Source organism: Strigops habroptila, chromosome 4 (assembly GCF_004027225.2).
Source record: "Strigops habroptila isolate Jane chromosome 4, bStrHab1.2.pri, whole genome shotgun sequence".
NCBI classification, from domain to species: domain Eukaryota; kingdom Metazoa; phylum Chordata; class Aves; order Psittaciformes; family Psittacidae; genus Strigops; species Strigops habroptila.
This window is the reverse complement of record NC_046358.1, coordinates 77566903-77592717: the sequence shown is the minus strand read 5'-3', so window position 1 is coordinate 77592717 and position 25815 is coordinate 77566903. Positions and strand designations below refer to the sequence as shown.

The 25815-nt window shown below is 38.9% G+C and overlaps 1 protein-coding gene across 1 annotated transcript in view; it reads right to left on the bottom strand.

Annotated features, from left to right (window-relative positions):
* The window catches only part of IQCK (IQ motif containing K), a 249192-nt gene extending 224335 nt beyond the window's left edge, over nt 1-24857 (bottom strand). Inside the window, exons 1-7 of the mRNA XM_030482268.1 lie at nt 24809-24857; nt 23361-23416; nt 21484-21622; nt 19568-19665; nt 12083-12135; nt 11876-11953; nt 2141-2225 (exon numbers count right to left, since the gene is read on the bottom strand). Of these exons, the coding sequence (XP_030338128.1) occupies nt 2141-2225; nt 11876-11953; nt 12083-12135; nt 19568-19665; nt 21484-21622; nt 23361-23416; nt 24809-24857 (558 nt within the window). The remainder of the gene's footprint in view (nt 1-2140; nt 2226-11875; nt 11954-12082; nt 12136-19567; nt 19666-21483; nt 21623-23360; nt 23417-24808) is intronic.
* Between the last annotated feature and the right edge of the window lie 958 nt (nt 24858-25815).

The window sequence follows — 25815 nt, the reverse complement described above, 5'->3', positions numbered from 1 at the left end:
TTTATGCCTTTATAAAACTCATAATTTCCTATGGCATGGAGTCAGTTTATCTGCACAGGGAAGGGTTAAGGGAATGCTTATGGAACATGCAACTGTCAGTAACAAAAAAGAGGCAGGAAGACAGAGATATTACTACCTCTATGCCTAAGTATAACATTTTTGAACAATTGAAGTGCCCATTTCCAACTGTAGCTGTGTAAGACCTGCATTTTGGCCTGGGACAGTGATCACTAGTCTTGAGAAGACCAATGATGAAGTACAATACACTGTTCCTTTATCACAGTGCCATGTAAAAAATGTATGTGTGTTTGTGTTTAATTATTCAATGTTATCACAATGTGTCATTTTTTATTTTGGTAATAGTGTTTAAAGTTCCAAATTGTGTGAATTATAAAACAAGGTTTAATGAAAAACTTCAGAAAAAGCTTAAAATACTGACACAATAATATCCTTAGAACGCAAAAGGACGTATTTGTAAGTAAGCGTTCAGTTATTACCACAATAAATCCCTGTTACCTGACAGAGCTATTTATTTTACAAGCAAAATATTTGAATTCTTTGGTAAATTTTCGCAATACACTTTATCATTAATGTGATGAAATGCCATTTAAGCTTAGTGTTCTCTTAATTTACAAGCCCAAGGATAACTCATGGCCCTATGTAGTAACTTGTTACAAATGATTTTTGTTTTATAGTCTTGATTTTAATTGAAATTTCAATTTTTAAAAACCCAAGTTCTTTCATCTCTAATTAGCTAAAAACATTTAACAGCTAATTTTATAGTCTGAATTATTTTTGATGTGTTCTCATTTTATAGTACAATTTCTCATTTCTGGGAACTGGTTTAGAATGATGAATAGTACTGTAAAAATTTTGATGTTAATATATATAGCAAGGAAGGATAGTGTCCTTCAGAAACTCTGGTAGAAGCACAAGGTGTCTGAGCAACCTTGCACCGCTCAGCAAACACAACTGTTACTGGATAATGGCTGCCTTTGCAATACACCACTGTAAGGATGCCTGCAGTGAGGCTGTCAGTGCTAATTAATGCTAGTGTCAATGCCATCTCTGGTTAAAAGAAGAAAAATAAAGGAAAATGAACAAGCAGAAAGCATCACACAAATCTATCAATCAGTCAAGATGATCATTTCAAGGTATTTTACCATCTTCGGCTGCATGGCACATGATGTATCCACTCGTATGTTCCTGCTTGTTAAAAGTAGTAAAGAAGAACTTAACAGAGTGTTTTATACTGATTGTTACTTAAAGAACACCTGACATACAGACAGAGGTGTCTCACTGTCCATCACAATGAAATTACTGCTATATCTGAAGGCTATTTACAAGCATAAAGTTTGATAAAGGCAGTCAAAGACATTTCTTTGTCACTAACGTCACCTGAATTTCAAGTCAATTTCTTTCCAAGGCCTGAAGGTGTTAGAGCCTTTCAAATAAATATTTGACAAAATCTGTTCAGGATTTTCAAAGTAATTTATTTTGTACCCTGGGGTTAGCATGGCTGTTACCCTCCACAAGAACACTATTTGCTCATTTTCTTTGTATTTATTTTATGCGCCTTGCTTTTCCCCTTAAATGAGGATTGTGTTAGTGTTATACTACTAGTACGACTTTGTTTTCCCTTTCCTTGAATAACAGTTCATGCCTCTCCTACATCTCCTGTCTCATTCTTGGTCTCAATTTTCTTATCCTTTGTTTCTGCATGCTTTAATTTCCTAACAGACCCCACCAGTTCCCCTTTGTGCATCTTCTCACTCACTCACTCACTCACATATCCCTGCATGAAGCAAAATAACACTTCATCCTTTAGCAACTAGCCAAAGATCAACTAAAAACACAAAAAAAACAGAGTTGATCACTGTTAATTGTACTTTTGAAAACCAAATTTCTGTGGATTTTCTGTTGTTGAGGAAAACAGTGAGACTGCATCAGCATAAATGCTTGTGAAAAAATTGTAGTCACTAGGCGTAAGGCAGAGCAACATACAAAGCCAATGAACCATGGGGGTCTCAGCAGCTATTTATAGTATCCCCTACTTAAAATTTATGTAAGGATTTTCCCTGGGGCCTTCACAGTCCTACGGTTTTCAACATCAAGCAAAATAATTATAGATTACTCTTACCCGATAACCTCTCCAGAAGGACTGAATTATTATGCTTGCTGCTTCTTCTGATAGAATGAGAGAGAGAGGAATTGGTCGCCTAGGACTTAAAAAAAATAAAGGTTTTGTAATCAGACAGCCTATAAATGTAAAATACTTTCTTCCCTAACAGTATATTTTACAAAAATAAAGAATGGTTGTTCAGGAGCTTGAAAGATACAATTTCTTATTGCTCCAAAGATAAAATGTGCAAAGAATATCTCCTCTAAAAATATATTCTATGTTATGTCTACTACAATCATTTCTTCTTTAAAATAATAATATATAAATAGCACATCAAGAGGAGTAATCTTTCTTATTCTTCTACATGGATTTCAAGTTCCTACTATTGTAGTAAAGTTTGAGGTGGCAGTGGGAAGAGGGCAAGAGCAGTAGACGTGCCATGTGTTTCAAAAGCAGAGAAGGATTTAGTGTGCATGCAAACAATGAATAGACTCATGACATACATGCTTATAACAATTACTAAATACACAGAATGTAAATATATTTTAGTACATTAATTTACATTATGATTTCACTGAAAATTAAAATGCATTCACAATGTAATAATTATCATAACTCCATAAGCATGAGTCCATGTTTAGAAATGTCTAAATGAGTTCTTAAAATGCTGAAATTTTACTTTCGATATACACATTATTTGGTGATACGAGAAAGTAAAACATACGTGAAGTGAAGAATTTTCAGTCAAAATTTACAGGAATTGGAAAGCATGTTTGCTAATTCTGTCACTACCAATTTTAATGGGAAACATTCTAAACTATAATTACAATTCAACCATCATTAACAAAAACTCAAATCACTGTATCAGATCCTGCTTCCCAAAAGCCATGTTCTATGGATGTTGATTTTTTTTCCTCACAGACGATGATCAGAAAGCATCCGTTGGAAAGGACAAGACAAAATTCATTTATAAAGTTTCTTTTATAATAAATGTAATTTAAAGCTAATGAACTATAGGGCAGTAATGTTGCAACTCATGAAAATACCAGTTATGAACACTAGACTTGGCACAGTATTAAAAAGGCTGCTGAGAGCCACTCTCCTTGCATGGGAAACAGGTTGAACACAACGTTATGAATCTGGATGCAGCAACCATCTATAGACACATGCAATCAATGCAGGAACATTATTTACCATATTTATACCATAAAAGATATATCTAAAGAGCCACATACTGTGAAGACCATCATTTAACAACCTATTTATGCAGTCTTACATTTTCTGGTTGAAACATTTCTTCTGCGATTTCTTTTGGAAATTTCTTTTACAGTATACTACAGCTCAAGCTAGGAGGCTTGACAGCTTACATTTTCCCTTCACTTAATTTCATTCATATTAGTCTCTGCCCTGGTAAGCTTCCTGTGCTCTTTGACATCTTGCTCTTAGAGCTTGTCTTCAGTGAAGGAGCATTTCAACTTAGAGCACAATCTTAACTATTATCTAATGCTACACTGACTGCACCGTTTTAGTCTGTGTACTCAGATAAATTGGTCTCATCATCATGTCAGCTGGGTTTTGGCCTACATTTATTTTCATGTGAAAGAAAACCTTGGTCTTTTTGGAAGAGTAGAAATAAGACAAAAATAAAAAGAAGTCTCTCTATTAAGCTAAACAGTTTCAGCTCTGTGAACATTAATTAGCATTTCTACTGCTCGAGGGAAATCAGAAGTGCTGGACAAGCAAAGCTTCCTGAGCTAACGGCTTCTTATGATCAGACTTAAAAATACAAAGTTGGGCTGTGCTGGTTTACCTGATAGGCTTTTCATCCTCTGTTCTATTTTTGATCTTTTTGAAAACCAAAACTTTGAGCAGGAAAGTCACAGAAAGACCTACATATTTTTCAGCAGTTATATCAAAGACATGGAACTTTCTCTACGAATGAGTACATCTCCAAAGAACAAGCTGAGAAGTCTCCTAGCCTGCAAGGCCGACCCTAGCATTCATTTGCTTTAATTTTCCAATTATAAAAATATCTAGTTTATAATCCATCTCTAAATTTGAGAAACTAATATAAAAATCAAGCAAGAACAGGTCTTAGTTTTCAGTATGACAGTCACCAGCAAATATCAATGATTTCAACAGAGCAGCTTTAAAGAAGAGAAGTCATGCCAGGTCCAGTTTTGTCTGAGAGAATATATGCAATTGGCTTCAGGTCAAATAAAAATAGAATCTGAGCAGAGGCAATCACCCCTCAACAGTGAACTAGGAAAAGAGGAAATATATCATTTGTGGCAGAAGACAGCTGTATGCCTCCAAGAAGATTAAAACTGACAGTAAAATGTACACTAACTAGATCCTGCCTGTTTAGTCTTTGATTATGCACCATCTTAAAAGCCCGTACATTAAACACATTGATACTGTTTTGATATATATATATTGGCTATATTGTTTAATGTAAGTTAAACAATATACATGATTTTACTGATGTAAAAGAGCATCAGTAGAATGCATTTTCCTAACTAATCTATTTTGCCAACTCTGAATAAAGCAGACACCGAACAGAGGAAAGTTGTTTCTTGCTTTCTGAGCAAACTTGCACAGATCCTGACTGTGTGAGATACTTACTAATTATATTACATTATGCAGGTGGAATGTGGCACCCAAAAGACATACAACAGATTTGGATTAAATAAATGTATGAGGTATTGAAAAGGTTTCTTATCGAAGACATGTATCTGATTTCCTCATGGGCAGCAGCTGGGTTTCTCAGTGAACTCTCAGGAAAGGAAGGGGGAAAAAGGCCCTCCATTATCTTGTCACCAAAATAGAGAAGTTAACCTCTGGGGGTTCATAGTCACGGTGATGGATACTGTATACAGTCACTGATTTTACACAGTAATGTCCAGAAACCCCAATTGTCATTTAATTCCCAATGTGTCCTACAAATAGGTCTGATTTTTATCTTGAAAAGGAAATACAAGAAAAAAAATTAATCACACAAAATTTTCATTATTTAGAATTCAGGATTTCATAATTGCTCTTTTTATTCAAATCTGTTCCCTCACAGTAACAGACAATCACCAAATTTAACCACCAGCCTCACAGCAAGCTGCTGCAGGACCACCGTGCCAGCTACAGAGAGCACCATCAGTGCCTGGGGCGGATGGTGTGTGGGTGACAGTGGGATATCCAGGCACAGTGGATGAATGATCAGGGTTCCTCTCTGGTTTCAGAAAGCTTGTCTCTAGAAATAGTGAAGTGACCCGAATCACAAGGATCAGGCCTTCTGGAGGTCTCTAAGTTTCAATACGACAGCTGCTGCCATATTAAACAGCCACAACCACTTCACTTTTTATTTGACTCTGATGGTTATTGTTCTGGAATACTTATATCATGTGTGAACACAGGCAATGACAGAGTCACTGCAAAACTCATAATCTAAAAGACACAAGAACAGGCCAAAGAGTAGGGATAAATATAGGAGATGCAAGTAAACGACATAGTGATCTGTGCAACTCTTAAAAAAAAGGATTCTGATAAAGTCTGTGGTTTGGAAAATACTCCAAAAATTCAGATGCTGGTCTGAACAACCAAAGAAGTTCTGGAAATTTTTCAAAGTTGTTTGCTTTTATATTTTCTGTCAGAGAATCTAGAAATACTATAGCAGCATCTGCCTTCATTAAGGCCTTCTTCTTACATGCCTAATGCAGAGTTGCAAACATGTGCAACAATGAAAAAGTATTGTTTTGATTGAAAATATATGTCTCAAAATCTCTGCCTTTAGATGCCATTCAGGTCATTTACCCAAAAAGCAGGAAAAAGATTGTTCATAAACAATCAGACACTGAACTACTGATTTATCTGACCTGGTATTTGAAACCAATTAATTACATGTTAATCACATGCTATTACACTATCACTGTAGGAGCCTCACAGCTTTACAGGAAATGTTCCCCCAGACACTTGACAAAAGCACCCCGGAACATTTTCACAGGTAAAATTGAGTGTGAACTGAGACCTTTCTTTGTAACATTTTAAGAATTAATACAACTATTCAACAGTCAGAAAGAAATTACTGTTTTTCTTCTGCAATAATCTAAATGCTCTAGAATAGGAGAAAAGTATTTGGAGAAAAAAATTCTTACAATATATAAGAAAACAATTTTGTGCATTCTATGAAGGGTACATTTTTGAAGCATTGTAAAAATAACCAAATTTAATCTTCTGAAGAAAGGAAGTGCAAAGGAGCAGACATTTTGAAGTGTGACTCCTGCTACCTGTCTGAACTCTTCTTCTCTATCACCTCCAAATAAAAGCTCCTTGATACTGCCAATAGCTAAATGAAAAATAATGTACTTTGGCCCCTTTTTGCTCCCTCCATTCTCTGCATCCTCCACTGCTCTGCTGGTCTTTTGAAAACACTTTTGTGCTTTGAATATCCTCAAATACGAAGGCTGCATGTTCTGAACAAGCAAATTTACTGTTTCATTTCTGTCCCAGTCACAATTCTAAAACAAACCCCACAACACCAAAAAAAACCTCACAAACCCTCCCCCCCCCCACAAGAAGCAAAATATTACGGTAGCATGAAACTATAAAAATACACTCAGAAGTATTACCAAAGTGGTCATAGTGATAATACGCATACAACTGTTGACACATACAAGCCTCTTAAACAGTTATTTACCTTTTTATAATGAAGAAAAGACATGGTAAAAAGAAAAGATAGTGTGGAACTAACATGAGAAAGCTGGTAACTGGGGAGGCAGAGTCATATAACAGACAGGGAATGAGGCAGAACAGGTGAATGGTAACAAGAATGTGAGAGGAATTAGAGGAAGCACAGCAAGAAGTCTCAGTAGTGAGAACATGCCAAAACAGTGGCAAAGCAAGAATCTTTTGTCTGAAGTTCTATCTGAAAACTACAGTAGCTTTCTTGCCCCTCAATATGCTTTCTACTTTGGGAGAACTTATCCATTTTAATGATAAAACTCAGCCCTCCTTGCATACTTGCTACATATTTTGCAAGTCAGTGTGTTGCCTCCATTTTCTCTTTTGGAGGACCAATATTTATGTAGTCTGTCAGAGTGTTTGTGGTCCTGGAGTGAAGGAAACCAAACATGGAACTATTCCAAAGTCCACTCATGTTAATGGGCAAATTTCCATCTATGTTTGTGTACTTTAGATCAGACCTCATATCCTGTAAACATGAAAAGCTAACAGCAGGAGGAATAACCTCCACTTAATGCTCTAACAGCAACATTAAGAAGATGGCACAAACCACTAATACATTTTCAATTTTCTCATTGCCATTTTGACAATCTTTACATAAATTCAGGCAAGTTTCATCACTGCTTCAGGATTTGAGCCATAGAACCTCAACCACATAAAACCATTACACAGTATAAATATTTAATACAGCAACTTTGTGCAATTCTCCCGCATGCAGTTGTAGGTTTTTAAGTCAAAATTTCTCCTTCATTAACTTGAATCCTGCCATGTAACTGTAATAGCGATTCTTTACTTGGATCCGCAGAGACTAACATCCATACAGACATATTTGTTGGACTTTTCTGTTATTGCAACTAAATGTGCTGCTCATCATATCCCCCTCCCAAAAAAAAATAAATTAAAGCTCAAATTACTAAAGGAAATGAAAAAAAAAGCATAATGCAAACAAAATACACTCTAAACGTGGTTGGTTTAGAGACAAACCAGTGAAATATAGCAGTGTGCAGAAAGCAAAGCCTGTAGAAACTGGGCACATTATGGAAAGAAAGCAAGCAGTCATCCATGCAAAATTACCCCTATTGGCCATCTGAGAACTGACAATGAAGTCAACTGTAAATGCAGCTGAGACCAGCAGACTTCCCCCAATTAAAATGGGAGGGGGATCAATGTATATTTGTGAATATATAGATATTTGGCAAAAAGCCACTATGTGAGATTTATTAACAATTTAATAAGCATATATATACACAATCTTAGCTGTCCACTTCATTAAACCCATGATAATTTTATTTTCTCTGTATCTGCACATTTGTTTTAGTATACACAGAATAAACCGGGAAATGTGTCCTTCTGAACTGAGCATCATGTGAATACCTCTATACAGAAAATGAGAAAATGCAGCTAAATAATTTTGGTGTACGAATGTTTATTTATAAAGCACACCTTCAGTGCCTGTAACCCTGTAAAACATGCTTCAAAGACTGGTCTCCAACAGCTAGGAAAACACTTATGCTTATTCCTAACCTAGATCCATAAACCATTCTCTTTCACTAAATGTAGGGTTGAAAGTGAACTTGAATAATTCTGCCATATTATTAAATACACATGACAGTAGTGATGTGAACTCACTATTTTTCAGAGCAGTGGAACTATTTTTTATGGGTTTCTTCATATTTCTTTCATTAATATGCTAAAGAAGGTTGGATAATGATACTCTGGTGATACTCAGAACAAATACTCAGCCTCTCTATGCTAGAAAAGTAAAATTTAAGGGGAATCAGGGCATAAACACAGATTACCTCTTTCCCTGTCCCTGATTCAGTACATAGAGCTTGGTTACTTGTGCTGAGCTCCACCGCCATTCAACCAGAAACACCACTGGAAAACGCTGACAAAGGGCAACTGTGTTGCTCATTAGCATATTTATAGGAGTACAAAACATTCAAGGCTCTAATTCCATTTACTTTACTTGGCTGTATCAGCAGGCTGCAACGTAGGAATAGGGACACCAGTATGTACCTCAGCCAGTTTCCAAAAAAACTTTTGTTACTTCCTTGTTAAACTCCAGTTTCTTGTCCTCTGAAAGATCCAGCTGCCCTTTCAGACAACAGGAATGTTTTGTGTTCTCCTGGATGTGGTATGTAGATTACCAGTCAGTGTTGAGGCTGCTCCTTCCAGTGCTTTTGAATTCTGCTTCAAGAATCAAGAATTTCCAAGGGATATAAAATTTTGTTAGTACTACTGGTAACATACAGAACTGAGTGGACACAAGGTTAACTACACTGAGGCGCTTATCTACTGATGGCACAGCAATTACTATAAATACTAAAGCTGGAAGGAAATTCAAATTTTACAAGCTCCTTCACCTACAGTAACCAGCTTCTGAAGGTGCCATGTTTGCATTTCAAATTCTGGAAAGCAACACAGCATTTGGGTGTCCTTATAAAGAAAAAGCAGGCTGAAAGATCTCATTTAGAAATACAGCATACAGATAGTGAGGCTCATAAGACTGTGGCTTTGATTATTCTTAAAAAAAGAATTGAGCTTCAAAGAAAGAACTGGAGGCACTGGAGGAGAGCCAAAAAAGTCATGTTCAAGTATGGAATATATTAAAAAATAAAGTTGGATCTCTGATAGAACAAAAAATTATTTCTCTGAGTTTTTTCTGGGTTTGTTTTCTTTTTTTTCAAGCATGAAGACCACTTTGCTCTGATAAACCCTATTTTAACACAGCCTAGAAATGTATTCTTATTTAACAGACTTCACAGAATGCTTTCTAAATTTAGACAAGTAACTGAAAAAGCAACAGAAGAGTTTACCCCTTAAATATGCAGTAATGCTGTTTACTTCTTTTTCTGAATTATACCATCTAAACAGTTGAAATAAGGCTGTTTCCCATCAAAATTTGACCAGCACACTTTAGCACATTGTCTCTTACATATTCATAAATCCTGTTAAAAAATGAAAACTCTTTTACAAGTAAAAATGGAAATGACAATAAAAAAAGTATAAAATTAATTACATTTTAAATGTGATACCTGGAAGGATACAATAATAAACTATTTAGGACATATCCAGAAGAACATAATAACAAATTCTCCCATTTTTATTGTTATTTAGCATTGCAAGCTTTCATATGCTCTAATTGCTTACTTCATAAACAGTATTTGTTAAGAAATCTGTAATTTTAAGATATGTTCACACAAAGTTGGTTTTTAATAATAATTTTAATTGTTATTTTTAAAGTTCTACTTCTTTACAGGATTTAAGATCAAGTGTGTATCAATTTAAGTAGGACTTTGACACTTCAGTGTCCTTGTGGAGCTGTCACTACGTTATTTAGGAGCACAAGTACTAACAGAAGCTATGAGTCATTCAGGCTGTGATTCCACAGTGTATTTCTCTTGTTGGCAAAGCTGACTTAAGCAGTTCCTTCCACCACCTCTATATCTTAGCAGCTCATTTGTTCTCTTCACCTTGCCCTGAGCTCTTCATTTTAATCCTTCATTTGTGCCAGTACAAAGGTTTGCCATGCTCCCAGGTGAACCAGATTGGAGAAATTATCTATATTTTAAATAGCTATACATAACTTCTCTGGCAGAGAGATTTCTAACTCAGAGTAGGTCCCTGATCCGAATAACCAAGCATCCAACTGCACAGATTAGGTTGCCTACAAGCAGGTTGGGGTGAAGCACAGGAGAGAACAGGGAATGATTTTGGTCAGCTTTACTTCCAAGAGAAATATTTGTAAAACTGTGATCTTTGATTTATCTTAGGTACAAACATTCATCCAATTCAGTGGTATCAAAACCGCCTTACTAACTGATGGCTCTTCAGTATGCTTAAGAAATGAGTATGACAACCTCACCGCAGTTCATAATCAGTTTCCAAACTACAAAATTCACTCCCTTAATCTGGAATCTTGTTGGCAAAACCTAGTGATCTGCAGAAGGAAACTGTTAGAAGTGTCCCACCAGCGGTGGGTTTGAACAGCAGTGGTTGGAAGCGCAACACAGTAGCAGGTACCTGAAGGTATCAGTTGAGATGAAATGGGTCGTTTTCCAGAGATGTCCGTCTCTGACCACAGAAACTTCCTACACAACTTTGACCACATGACTACGTCTAAGACAGTCAAAGCTAACTGCTCATGCCACAACCACCAGCTTATCTCCAAAGACCTGTGAATGTCAAGGAGCTTTCCTCTTGCTGGATCAGTGAATCAAGGTTCTAAGTTTCACAGGTCAGGAGTTCAAGAAAGCCCAATTTCCACTTACATAGTACAATGAAGTAAACATACCCACAAAGGTATGAATCTCTTAAGTTTTCACTGCCCACGACCTAGCCTCCAAGTAAGTTTTCAAATTGAAAATTTTCTTTAAAATCTGACCTCTGTAATTTTCTTATTCTCTCACTATGGACTATTACTTTACTTCTCTTACAACAGCTACATTTTAAAACAAAATGCAGGCTCAAAGACAGTAACATTTCTTTCAAAACTACTGTGTAGTTTGGTTCCACGGGAATAATGAAGAATATTGATTAAGGCAACTTGTCAACACAAGTTCATTTCTCAGATGCAGAGTCATAAATGTCTGCAGAAATGCACCCTGACACCAAGGATTACTGCAGGTATTTTTAAAACAGCTGCTTACAGTTAGAAGAAGAATTTCTAGACTGTATATCCTCAAAGACTTCCATAGTAGGAAGCAGCATTGAAAACACAGCTTTGCTCTTTAGTACAAAGATATTCATAATACTACCAGACTATTCAAATGCCCTGCACTCTACAGTTAAAATATTTAGGAATTCTAAACTAATTTATCTGTGAACAATTCTGGTACAAAACACCTTGTAACTAATACTCTACCAAGTTAGAAAGCACCACACAGTTCCTTGTTGCACACAGTAAAGAGCATTTAGAGGGCACAATTGTAACACATCAGAGCTCTATTACTTTTTTGGAATACCAGGGGAAAAAGAATAAAAGGAGAAAAGGTTACTCTGAGTACTGCGATAACTTACTGGTCCTTTAGCCAGTCCTTAACAAAAGGAATGGAAAAGAATTCTGTGAATGACTCATCTTTCCTCTTCGGGTTGTTGCTGATAAAAAAAAAAAAAGAAAAGAGAAGAAAAGAACTCATATTAATTTAGATTTCCACTATTCGATTGGCAAATTAATGCCTTTGATTCATCAAGCATAATTAATAGTAAAAGCCATGATTAACTTACTTGTATAACCACTCAGTGAGGAAATCACAGGCAATAAATTTGGTCCTTTTTCTCTAAAGATAGAAAATAATTTCAAATTATTTATTATCTTTGGATTGGACACATGTTTTTACTACTGGAGAGGAACAGAAGCTAAATTGACTGCTTTTATTAAATCAAATATACTGTACATTACTCTGTCTACTTTCATATTGCTACTGCCAACAGTCAGTGGCTCAGCCAAACTGTTAGAAATTTTGTGGAACGCTTTCAAGTCAAGTCAGAAATGACTGAGAAAGTTCTACATACACTATCTTGACATTTGCTGCAGTGTAGCTATAACAAATATCTCTGCTGTGCTTTCCAAGTGGCAATCTCATTGCAAGGAAATTCACAGAACTCATCTATGAAAACATGTTGTAAATTACTTGCCATTTTGTTCAAAGTTCTATTATCATTCTTCAAATACTTCATTGCTTCCAAGGCACAGAAAGAACACTGATGGAATATTGTTTCCTCCTGCACGGAACCAGCTTGAAGGTGTTGTGAATACTTAAGACACACAGAGAGTGTTGTATGGCTGCTCAGATAAAATCATCTGTTGGGCAGCCCAGAAAGGAAGGCCAAAACAAGGCATATCTATATCCACAACCACAGGTACCACGGACATTACAGAGAATCAGGTAAAAAGTTCAAAACCTGAAGCCTTGGAGCTAAACATCTGCCCTCTTTGCTCCCAGTTCTAAGACTTCTTCACCACTATGAAGATCATGGTGCACTGATTTTGCAAAATGCTGTGCAGTGGGTTATCCTTAGTGACTCCTGCAGCCAGTACCTGTTTAGCTGGACAGCACTGCACACTGTAAAACACATTCTGAGTTTGGAATTCAAATCATGAATTTTGATCAATACAGAATTGATCAGGACCTTCCTTTTCTCAGATTTCCTCTCCACATTCCATCTTTATAGACTGAATGTATAAGTAAATACAGGTGCTTATTGCACTTATCACAAACCAGAGTAACCATGATGTGGAGAAGATAATGTAGATTTCTGGTTGGAATAACAGATTATCTTGACTAGTACCTTCTGAACCCCTTTTACATGAGATGTGTTGTGGATGTACACAGCCAGAGAGTGAACACTGGAAGCCATTAATCCCCCGCAGAACAGAGAGGCTGAATACTTTATCAAAATAGCTAAGAGAAAGCTCTAGCTCCCTTCCAGAAGGTAATACTTACCCTGTCAAATAGGGGATTCAACTGCAATTACTACTTTTTAGGAAAACAATTCACACTGTTCAAACACATTTGTGAAACTGCTAAATGCCATGAAAGAGGCTGGAGTCTTAATTAAAATGTAAGAAATGAAGGTACTACTACCACTTGCTAAGAAAAATACACTAAACATAATTGAAAATGTAATGCATGATGGATGACTTTATTCTATGCATTATCCTCACTGTCTGTGTTTCTCCCTGTGCTACAAGAATGTGATGCAAAGGACTGATGGGATCTGAACAGAGAGGCAGAAAAAAAGTGCTGTACATGGCATAATTCTTTCAGTTTGAGATATTAACACATGGCATCATTTGGGAGTCAACCGATTACTCCAGCCACAGGTGAAGTGGAAGAGGAACATTATGTGAGGTGCTGACTACACAGTGAAGAATACAGGCTCGTCATGTAGCTACGGGATGGAACACATCTCCTTAAGGAATTTTCACACTTGTCATGCTAATACCAGAAACTGTTCCGAGAAGCCAAACACCTGAGCCTTAAGAGAGCAACACCTTCATTGGAGAGCTTTCTACAGGTCATTTTAGATGTTAAATTGACAAATTTTGACTTGAACAGAATCTGAAAACAAATAGCAGAGTCTTACTATCACTGCACAGCTATTCGCAATCAGAGTATGAAACTGGGTCCCATCACTTAGTGAATTGTTTCAGAGAATAAATTCTACACTTTGACAACAAAATTCAATTTAATCTTGCAGTTGTAACTTAATCTAAGTAAGTAAATTGCTTTTCCTTTGCAAGGGGAAAACACAATCGGAACACTGTTGTCAAAACAGCCATCACCAAAGGAATCAAATTTATCTTGCTTTATCCTTGTTAGATCCAGTGAACTTATCAAGAAGGAATTTGGTCAAGCTGAGTATTTTTTTACTTTGTTATTTCTTTTGCCAGGAAACAGTTCCCTTTGCTGTGAATTAAATCATTAGTTGCACAGCAGTCAACACTAATAGAAGGGAAAAAATGACAAAAAGTGACCTGCCTTTGACACATTCCTCCTATGCTGCATGAATCAGGATAAACACAGGAAATATCTGCACAATGTGCATTGTTAACCTGCAGATGTGTTTATAAACTATTTATATTTGGAATTAATTTCCCATTTTTCAGTTTAAATATGATGTGCTTGGTAATAATCATGCAAAATACTGGTGATCAGAAGCTGGCAAAGTCATTAGAAAACCTTCTTCCATTCACTTTCCCTGATCCAGCATACTTTTAAATATAATATATTCCATTACAGAGTCTGGTACAGCACCTTTCTTCTGTGATTGAGAACTAGAAAGAAAAGTCAGAATTATGCTAATAAAAACATTTAAACATTGTTCAATTTTAATGCTGAAAAATGAATGCATTAGCCAGTTCTCATGAGAGAAAAGATTTAAGAAAATAGTCTTTCCCCCAGAGACATTTGACAGCAAATAGGATAAAGCACAGGAGAACTGTTAGGGAAAAAAAAAATCAGCAAGGGAATACACTGGGCAAGCTAATAGGTTTCTTTCATCTCTAATTTAAAAACGAAGCTTTTGCAGGCTGTTCTCATATTCATGTCAGTTTGAAGCCTGCAAATGTACCTCGCAGCTGGTGGGTTTTCTAGGTTTTTGCTTTTCAGATTTCTCATATGCACTACATAATGCAAGACAGCATATTTTAAACGAAATGTTTAAGTTGTTATGTTTCTGTATTGCTTCCAAATAAAATCTTACAGATTTCTTTCCTAAACAAATGACTACTTTCAACACAACCATCTTTCTTTCCTGCCTTTCCCATCTGATTCTATAGTTCTTTCTTTCCAGACATGAATGCGCCTTTTCTGATCTCTTCCTTGAATTCTTCTGTTTGTCCCATGGTCTGATCTCCTTTACCACAATTTCAATTTCTAAACAACTTTCCCACGTAATTTTTATCACAGAACCACAGACTGGTTTGGGTTGGAAGGGACCTTAAAGCTCACCTAGTTCCAACCCCCTGCCACGGGCAGGGACACCTTCCACTAGAGCAGGTTGCTCCAAGCCCCTGTGTCCAACCTGGCCTTGAACACTGCCAGGGATGGGGCAGCCACAGCTTCTCTGGGCACCCTGTGCCAGCGCCTCAGCACCCTCACAGGGAAGAACGTCTGCTTAATGCCTAACATAAATCTCCTCTCTTTCAGTTTAAAACAATTCCCCCTTGCCCTGTCACTACATGCCCTAGTAAAAAGCCCCTCTCCAGTTTTCCTGTAGCCCCTCTTTAGGCACTGGAAGCTGCTCTAAGGTCTCCCAGAGCCTTCTCTTCTCCAGGCTGAACAAGCCCAGCTCTCCTAGCCTGTCTTTGCAGGAGAGGTGCTCCAGCCCTCTGAGCATCTTCGCATCCCCTCCTATGGACTGACTCCAACAGGTCCATGTCCTTATGTTGGGGGCCCCAGAGCTGGAGGCAGTACTCCAGGTGAAATAATACACTATGCAAAACTGCTAATTGTGTAGATAGGGAAGGGAAGACCGTTCAGGAAGCTGAGCTGCCCCTCGCACCACAGAGGTGTTTCATTTGGAAGGCTGCCGAAGGCTGCTAACAGTGGCTCTGGGACCTGACAATGTGAACACCTACCTCTGCTCTTAAAATCACCTGTGGGGGCTCTGGCCCTGACACTCCACTACTTAGGCACAGGAAGAGGGGATAACAGGCTGGGGATAACAGACACCACGTTCCGCATTTGCTGTTTTTATTTGTTGCCTGTTCAAGGCATGCAAAGGTACCAACAAAGAAGTTTGGTTGCTGAGAACACTCTAGATTTGAGTTGCAGCTGCACCAATGCTGATTTTTGTCAAATAGCATTGCCTTATGCTAAGACAGAAGCTTGTATCAGTTGATCTCATTAAAACTGTTATAAAAGGATGCAAACATGCAATAAACCACCTACATTTGCTGAAGGAAGAGGCTTCCTGCACTTTCTCCCAAACCTTTGGAACCTGTATTCCTGCTAAGTCTGAGAAGCAGTGCTCACAAATGAGAAGTCCCAACAGCTTTTCTGCGCAGGGAAGAACAGCGTGCAGGGAGGAGGAACACACGGCATGGCAGTGCTCTTTGGCAGGCGGCAGCAGGCCGTGGGATGAGTCCTGCCCGTGGCAATTCCAAGGGCACGCTGGGCTCCCCGTCCCTGGGACGGGGCTGCCCTAATCTGCTCCCGGTGCTGGCTGCCGGACAGCCGCAGCGCGCCCATCTAGAGGGTGGCTGTCGTTCTCTCATGGAAGACAATACTTTTCACACGTTTGTACTTGTGAGCTCTCTCTGCAGTGGTTGGTTAGACATTAACAGACTCTATATTTGGCTGACGGACCAAAAAAAAACCCAAAACACCAGTGGTTTGTTCAGCAGCTTCTCACAGCCCGGCAGAGAAACCCAAGATGCGCGGGCCTCGGGGAGCCTGTGGGGACGCAGCGGCCCCGGCAGCTCGCCGCTTCCGTGCGCCTCTAGCCGCGAGCACGAACCTTGAGCGCTCGTTCGTGCTCCTTCGCACGGCGCTCGGCAGCGGAGGCCCCCCCGCAGCCGTGCCCTGACACACCGCTCCGCTCCGGACAGCGAGCCCCGCGGGGGCTCCGCCGCCCGCCCCCCGCTGCCGCCTCAAGATGGCGCTCCGGCGGGCGGCGCGCGCACACGTATTTCCCGCCGCCTGCCCCTCACTGAGCTCCATTCCCCTTCGAAACATGGGAACCTGTAGTCGCTCCCATCAAATACCCGCTCTCTGTTCTCCTCCACAATCACCCCTCTCTTCTCCCAGGCTTATTCAATGTTCACTGCAGTCAGTTCGATTATTCTTCCCTTTCTTCCAGTGCTCCTTCCATTTACCTTCCACTGGTTTGTTCTGTACAGCTGCCCTTTGCGGGCTTTAATGATGCATGTCTAGCCAAAATTCAAACCCAGTATTCTGTTCTCATCCTTCACTACTTCAGTTAGCTTTATCACAATTAATCATGCTCCTCTCTTGTTCTCCATGACTCTTTCTACTCTTTGTTCTCCTGGTTTTTGAAGCTATCTTCTGGTGTTATCACAAGATCCTTTTTCCCTATCACTAACCCCCTGGGTTTCTAAGAGCTCTATTTTTGATCCTCAAATCCATTCCAGTTATTGCACTAACCATTTAAATACAAATCATAGCACGTTTTTTAATCCAAATCCACATGGAACAAAACATTTCTTATGAAACAAAAGTACAATTAGAAAAGACATATTTAAGTCAAGTCAGGAAATAGAATGTCCAAGTACCAGCACCTGGACAGTAATGGAAAAGAACATAAATATTCAGTTATATGGCAAGCATAAAGAGCTATTGTTTTACTAGTTATTGTTCAAAAGGAGGAAGAAATGATGTCACAGTGGAAAATGATCATCTGACATAAGCTTGCTTTCCTAAACTAAAACTAAATAGCAGGACATCTCTTCATGTAACAACAACAATCACTCAATGTCTTTTTGATAAGATGTGCTCATTTTTATGATGTTTCTTTACATTAGAAAATAATTAGGTTTATTAGTTTACTATAAAGCAGCACAGACCCATAGAAAATCCATTTTCAGAACAGATACTTTCTAATCTATATACTAATGAAGCTCTGCAAAATTTATCAGATTAAAAATAGACAAAGTAACCCAAGATTTGTTGAAACTGAAATATTTCTAAGAATTCTAGCATTTTTGTATTAAGTGCTGGTTTATTGCCTTCAGAAACGTGTAACATCTATCAAGGACTGTATTTTAAGCCAGCTGTAAGACATGCCTTTTCCTTGTTAAAGGATATGTGCTTCCTTAAAAAAAAACCCTAATCAATATAGATTTCATTAAAAGTGTGATGAATAATATATATGTTTAATCTGTTCTTGGCTAGGTAATGTAAATGTGATGGCAGGAACGATGTACAGAGATGTCATGCCATAATGATATGTAAACGAATCATTTTCCTATTTCACTTGTATTAATTACAGATTATAAATACATATACACACATCTATCAATCAACCAGTTTATAGACACACAAATCTTGTGAAGACTAAGCAAAAACTGAAATAACTACCTGTTATTTAATGTACCAATCTGGATTTAAAATGCTAGTTTGGGGTGCCCATTCAAGCGTGGTAAGCTTTGTGTATTTTGACTGTGCGAGGCATGCACAGGTCAGTGGCAAATAGCACACATAATGTCTGTTATCATATATACACATGGCTATAGCAGGAAGTCAATGTCAGCAGGTGGAGAGGAGATAGATCAAGAGCTAAGATGATTAATAAATCACTAGTAACAAAGTCCTCCTCACTTCACTATCATTTTAATCATAACCTCAAGAGCACTGACTGTATTTCTCAGATGTGTATTATGTAGAGAAATGGAGAAATTTCATTTATATTAATTACTCTTTATATTATGAAGCTGCAAGTCAGAGGAGGCTCTGCTAGAGGCATAAAAATATAGAGAAGTTTTAAATTGGAAAGTGTGGATGAAAGGCAGAAAGTAGGAAAGAAATAGAAAAATAATTACTTTCATCATTGAAGAAAATAGTAGAAATGATGGAACACCCCACAACTCCCAGTACCTAATCTATTGCTGGGGGGTTTCAAGTTAGGCTGTGGTGATGCAATGAGCTTTATTTTGCACTAGTTCTAATGTTTCTTAAGCATTCCCTATATACAATGAGGAATGTCCCTCTAGATATGCTTATACCCACAAACACTGAAACCAAATATATAAAAATATATGTAACAAAATTATTTTTAAAATGTACAATATTTATAAGCTCATTAATGCTGAATACCCTGCTTTCCAATTAAATGGAATTTACACAGAATGTTAAACAGCTAAAATACAAAATATACCTCTGTTGGGATGCCAGACCATCAAAAATAATTGAGTAATGAAGTAAAATTCAGGTCCTTTACCTCACCCTCAATACAGTGTATGAATATGAAAGGAAGCCTGTTACTCTAAAATACAACACTATTTAGCTGATACAACTGGATATTTAAGGATTGGTTGGGAGTTAGAGATTATAATGATCAAGTGTGTGCAGTATGCAAACTATTCTAAATCACTGAAGAAAACAATATCCAAGACCAGATCCAAAACAACTCATGATATGTTATTTCATATTATTGTGGTTGGTTTTCTTGCAAAAGACCAAGTAAAGAAATACAGCCTATGAAATAAAACTGATTTCCTGACAGTGATTTGAACTGAAAACTAACCTCAAAACACTTTTCCTCCTGTGCTCGATGCAATAGTTCTGCCATTCCAGGTAAGAGTACTGGAAATATGTAATACTCTAAGTATTCTCGAGGAGGACCTGAGAAAACAGTACAGCCTTTGCTTACAGGTAAGCACTTAGATTTTACAAAACGACAAACATTAGGTATCGTAAACTGTCAGTCTTTTTATCAATACCATCACAGCTTGAACTAAACAGATTCATTCAGTTCAGATAGAGCCATGAATCCGTCTTCACTTCTCTTCAGCCAAGACAACATAAACTTGAGTAAATTTCATACTAAAGGTGCATCAACACTGCAAACTACAGTGTTCCTCAGAGATGTCAGACTTAGCTTTAAATGAGTAAACTCAGACACCAGAAGCAGTTTAGCCATGGAAATGAAAAGCAATGTGGACTAATTTACCCTGACAGAAAGCAAAGTAAATTAGCATGCCCTGAACTCAGTGCTGTTACAGCTAGACCACTTTTGGTACCTATCCTCATGCGCTTTACAATCTGCAGTAACAGAGTTGGTCATAAAACTGAATTTCTAGACAGAGGAAAAAAATCAAGGTTATGTTTCAGTGGTGCTGTTCTTTCTTTCTTATAATTACTTCTTATTTGCCAGATCCTTCAGAAATTTGAATGTAACTCCATATACCTAGTTTTCCTAACTCAAGAGGGATGTCTGGGTTGGCATCTCTCCCATGTTTGACTGCACTGCCCTTACCTGAGGTCTGCTCACCATAACTCATGTGCTCACACACATCGGCATCACCGAGTTCCATGCAGAAGGAAGCAGTTGCAGTCAGTATCACCAAAAACCAGCAGTGCTATTGCCCCTGCTCCTCTACGTACAGCCTAATAGCTACATGGTTGCTCAATTTAGAGACTCAAGCTCTGTTTCCTTCTCAGCTTTTTCCCCACATCTCCATCTTCCCTAACAGGACCTCTCACCATCATAAACTGGGTGAAGTGGAGGAGCCTTCTACCCCTTTCTATGCACCCCCGTGCCAGAGGGAACAGGGAGCATGACCCTGTAAGAAGGAATAAGAACACTTCTCTCAGAAAGATGAACAAACCAAAACCTGTTAGGATCCTAGACAAGCAGTCATGGCTTATCAGCTGAAGTGCTGTCATTGATTTAAAGCCAGACTGCCTGCCATTCAGTAAGTATTCAGGATTTGGTGTGGTCAGTAAAGATAAAGTCATAGAAGTGTTCTCTTCTGGCAACACAGCTGAAAATTTATTTTCTGCTTTATACCTTTAATGGGTTCATATCCTGCCAAAAAAATGTTCGTAATTGGAAGGACACTATGTATGTATAATAGCAAAGGGTAATACTGCTTCTGATTAGCAACCTGAATTCCTAATGAGCACAAATGAATGGAAGAGAAGAAGAGCCAAACAGGAGGGCTAAAATGCATAATAAAACCACATTGGTACTTGGTAAATTTTATAAAGTACAGAAATAGATAAAAATGGAGGAACAAAACTTTAGAGCTGTTTCCATTCTAATTTGTAAACAGATGAGCAAAGATGATATTTTGAAAGCAGTTTTCGAACTCAGTTGTCTATTTAATATATTGATCCTAGTTTTGCATTATTAAATTAGAGGAGAAAATGCTTGCCTTTCTCTGATTTAAGTGGCTAAATAAAATGTCACTTATTTGGAAGAAACAAAACTATCTTAACAGCTAGACAATGCTACTGGTTCATGATGCACCATTTGAGCTTTCTTCCGTTGACCAAGTGGCCAAGCTGGCTCCCTGTTTACAGACCAGGGGACCGATCATGCAAATTCCACTTAAGGTGTTGGAGCTGTTAACACTTTAAATATAACAAATGACAAACCCTTGCCAAATGCAAGAGAAATAATCACAGCAGGGTTCAAGATAATATACTCCTACTTACATGTTTTTGGATCAGGTGGTTCTGGAATGGGAGCTGTCTCGGGTGTGGAAAGCAACTGTTGGACAGAAGTATCAGCTGCAGGGGCTGAACAAAATTGTTCCACACGTAATGGCTGCGCTATTCCCGCTTCCAAAGACACCTGTTGAAGATAAATGTAACCTATATAAATATCCCAATTAAGACTGTTAAAAAAAAAAAATCCAACTCAACAAGAAAAAGTATAAGGTCAGTTAAAAAAAAATAAATATATATATATAATTTCTAATTCAAATATTAAATTGCTTCATTATTTTATGAGTACTTTAAAAGAAATAATTCAGCTTTAAAAAACTCTGCGTAGTGCCAGCACAATAAGAACATCCAAATCTAACAGAAGGTATATGACTGCTTTCAAGAGAATAAGGTGAGATATCACAATTTAAAAAGTATTTTAGCCATTAGAAGAAATAGTAATTCTGTGAAAATTAAAATTTTATGAATAAGTAGTTTCCATTCAGAAGTTTATGTTTTTTTCTGTATGGGTCAGATGTCCTGGCACTTTCCTTTTAAAGAAAAGAAACTTTCCTTCTAAACAAAGCAGAAAGAAATTCAGAGCAAATCTTAAGTTTCCCCACACAGAGACATTTATGGATACCATAAAAAAAGATAGTCCACAATTTTACAGATGTTTTTTAGGAGTGCAGGAACTGTTACAGTGAGCCTGCAGAATACTCCCAAGAGACACTGAGCTACACCTGTTATAGAAAGGCAGGTACATCCTTTTATCCCGAAGAATGCACCACATTACAGTTTGCTATGAAAATATGTCACGAAAATTATGTCACCTCAATAGTTACACTTTAAATTCAGTTGGATCTATGAGCTACTGCAAAGCAGGTGGTGGGATCAGGCCACTACACTGGTGATACACTGCATCTCAATAACTGCGGAGAGATTCCTTTTTAATACATGCAAGATACAAAACAATACTTTTACAATACAAAACAATACTTTTGCAATTTTAAAAAAGTGCACCAGCGTAACAAAGTATATTATTCCATTTTTGATGCTCAAATATATCAATATATTATTCCCAGACTAATGCTCCAAGCAGAGCTCGCTATTCAAATTTAATAACAGCCTGGAATGAAGCCAGTTTCATCTGGGGAAACAGGGTAAGTCTAAATTGTCTGACCCACTGTCAGACAATTTAAACTATGTCTTTAAATAGCTTTAAAATAACAAAGTAACCTGAATACAGAATAAAAACACATCTATGAAAATGCTTCATTTAAATGAAAGCTAAATTTGTATGAGATACCCAAAAGAATTAATCTTGCTGCTCCTAGAACTGCTGGGACAAAGGTTTAAACTGGTTGTCTTTCTTAAGCTTTCGTGTCTGCCAAACAAGTCTTCCTGACTGATTTGGTCAAAATTAGACTTCAAACAACTTTGACCAGGTTTAATTCCACTAATTTCAATGGCCACATCTACGTGACCTATACATATGTGAAACTGGGGTGTAACTCCTTCGCTGTGCTTGCTCCCCTCTCCTGTGTATTGCAGTGCTCGCTCTGCTCAAACATGACCCAAAGGAGCTCCTGGCGTGCTTCAGAGTCCTGCCTGCAAAGCAGACAGTCACAGCTAAAAGACAGCGAGATGTACAAACCAAACACAGCTGCTAATCTAATTTTAGGGTAGCGCTACCCAAGTTGCTTTAAATAAAAGTAATTATTTGGAATATTACATTTGTTGATTCACAGAGGTTGTTTGCAAAATATGTTTTTTTCATTTTATGAATGAGTCTACTCTGTGGGTATCTAATTTTCCCATTTAATTATGCAAAACATTCTTAAAAACAGCACTATACAGATTTTTTTTTATTGAACTATACTCACAAATTCTTGTTTTGATTCAGGACCATCTGGAAATTGAGGCTGCTCTGCTTCATACTCTGAAAGTAAAAAGGACAACATTTATCCTGAAGACTTGAAAAACATAATTATTATCCTCCTGAACAAACATTACTTTCTAAAGATACCTATTCCAGATTTAAACAGTAAAACTTAGTATACCAGAAATACTTGTTTAACATGAAATCTTATGTTTTAAAACAAGTGAGAACTTCACAGCCTCTTGTCTGGGGTTTAAGTCAAGTCCAAGGTTCTCAGTGATAAAAGAACCCCTTATTGGAAAGAGGTCTTTAATGAAAATAACAATGTAGAATATTTTAATGTAAGTAAAATGCAGATGCTTGCAGGGAATTAGGCATTGTTTTACCAGTATGTAATAGTGCTTTTTAATTTGTATTCCTCTATAAGCAATTGAAGCCCCAGGACATTGCCAAGCATTAGTCTCCACCTTCAAAACAACCAACCAAAACACAAAAGGCAAAAGCAGTACATGACCCATATAGATTACTGAGTGAATCAGGGGAATAAAATTAAAAGATGAATACAATGGACTTGATGTGAAAAAACCTTACAGATTCCACAATACAGAAAACTCCTACAGCCAAACCCAGCAGGTTTACCATTCTGCCATTATAATCAGGAGATTTACTGGCAGCACTACTTCACACATACCACACATGGCTCAGCTGAGTTATATTACAATAAGAAACTTTATCCGTTATTTAAAATTGCCATTTTAACACAAAACATCTACTTTTAAGGCATTATAAAGTACTAACTGAAGAGAAGCCCATTCAGGCACCACAGAACTGTGTTGCTGGTCTCTCAGCTTCCCAACCAGCCTCAGCACTCCCAGGCTTTGGGAAAAGGCCAAGGCTTTTGCTATTAGAATCAGCCTCTGGTAACAGATTTGTGTTCTCTGAACTTGCCATAACAGCAGTAACATTGTCACCTCCCTGCTTTCCCAAGGCAATAACCTGTCTCCCTTGCCAGGGTAACCCACAAAGCTGTCTCCACGCAGGGCGCCGACTGCGGTGTGGTCAGCCACAGGCCATGACACTACTGCAGTAAGCTGGGTACCTCTGGCCCTGCTGGCGACCGAAACACGCACAGAAGCATGTTTCTGTCAGAAGATGACAATAAGAAGACACGTAACGCTCAGAGCAGAACCGCTTCGGGACTTGCTCTCAGCGGTGAGAAGGGCGGGTTTCAGCAGGCGCTGCCAGCCCCTTCTCCGGCTCCACAGCGCTGGTGAGGCCCGGCGCCTCAACGCCAAGGGCGGGGCAGGAGCCCCCTTGGCCCCGGCGGCAGCGAGGAGCGGCCTGGACGAGCCCCCAGTGACCAGGGCGGCGGGGCGCTCGGTCAGGGCCGGGCCCGCCCCCCCGGTGCCCGCAGCGCGCTCGGGGCCGGGCCCTGCACCTGCGGGCTCCCACCTGCGCACACGCGGTCCCACAGGCTCGGCTCCCGCCCGCCCGCCGCCATGCCGCGCCGCGTCCTGTTGCCGCGGCAACCGCTCCGCCAGTCCCCGCCGCGGGGCGGGCGCTGCCGCGTTCCCCTTCCGGGTCGGCGGGAGCTGCACGTGGCCGCGGCAGGTAAGCGGCGGCGGGGGGGTGGCGGCGTGTCCGCGCAGGGGCGGCCGCCGCGTCCCGTCCCTCCCCTCTGACGGGGGCTGAAGCGCAAGGGGAGCTGGATGGGCCCAGCCGGCGGGTCCGGCTCCTTGGGCAGAGCCGGGCGGGAGGGGACGGGACGTGCGGGTCACCGCGCTGTGCTGCGGTGCGCTTGGGGTTTGATTGCGGTGGGTGCCTGGCAAGAGGCGCTTAAAGAAACCCTGTGGGTGAGTTATTGATTAAAGGATGGGAGACCACGTAGGTTCCTCAACCAGGTTCCTCAGCAAAGGCAGGGGTGTCAGTGGGTGGGTACCACAGGCGCCTGCTGTAACCTGTGCATAGGCACGAGTGTCCCAAAACACAGAGCGAGGACGAGAAATCACAAACAGGAGTAAATTCAAGGTAATTACTAAGGTGTCTTGAAAGGATCCTGTAATGCCAAGCGGGCAATAAAGGGATGTGAAGTTCACTGTTCATAAGTGAAAAGTTATACATATGTGGAAAACCACCTTAACTCCACATACATACGTGTATACACACACACACATATATACACATATATAGTATCTGCTTTGTCACTTAGGAAAGAGGGTAGCTAAATCTGTGGAAAGGTCATGCTCGGCAGCTGGCAGAGAGACAGATAAAATAAACAGTTACAAACTAACAAGGACAGCGCTAAAGAGCAAGATGAAAAACCTCCCCTTGGCCGCTCCGGTACACTCTGTTTTCAGTGCTGCATGCACTTCTGGTTCGCTCTGTCACAGAAAGCAGATCGTGAAACTGGAAAAAGAGGGATAATGAGAGATACGGGATGGTTTCAGAGTAAAGGGACA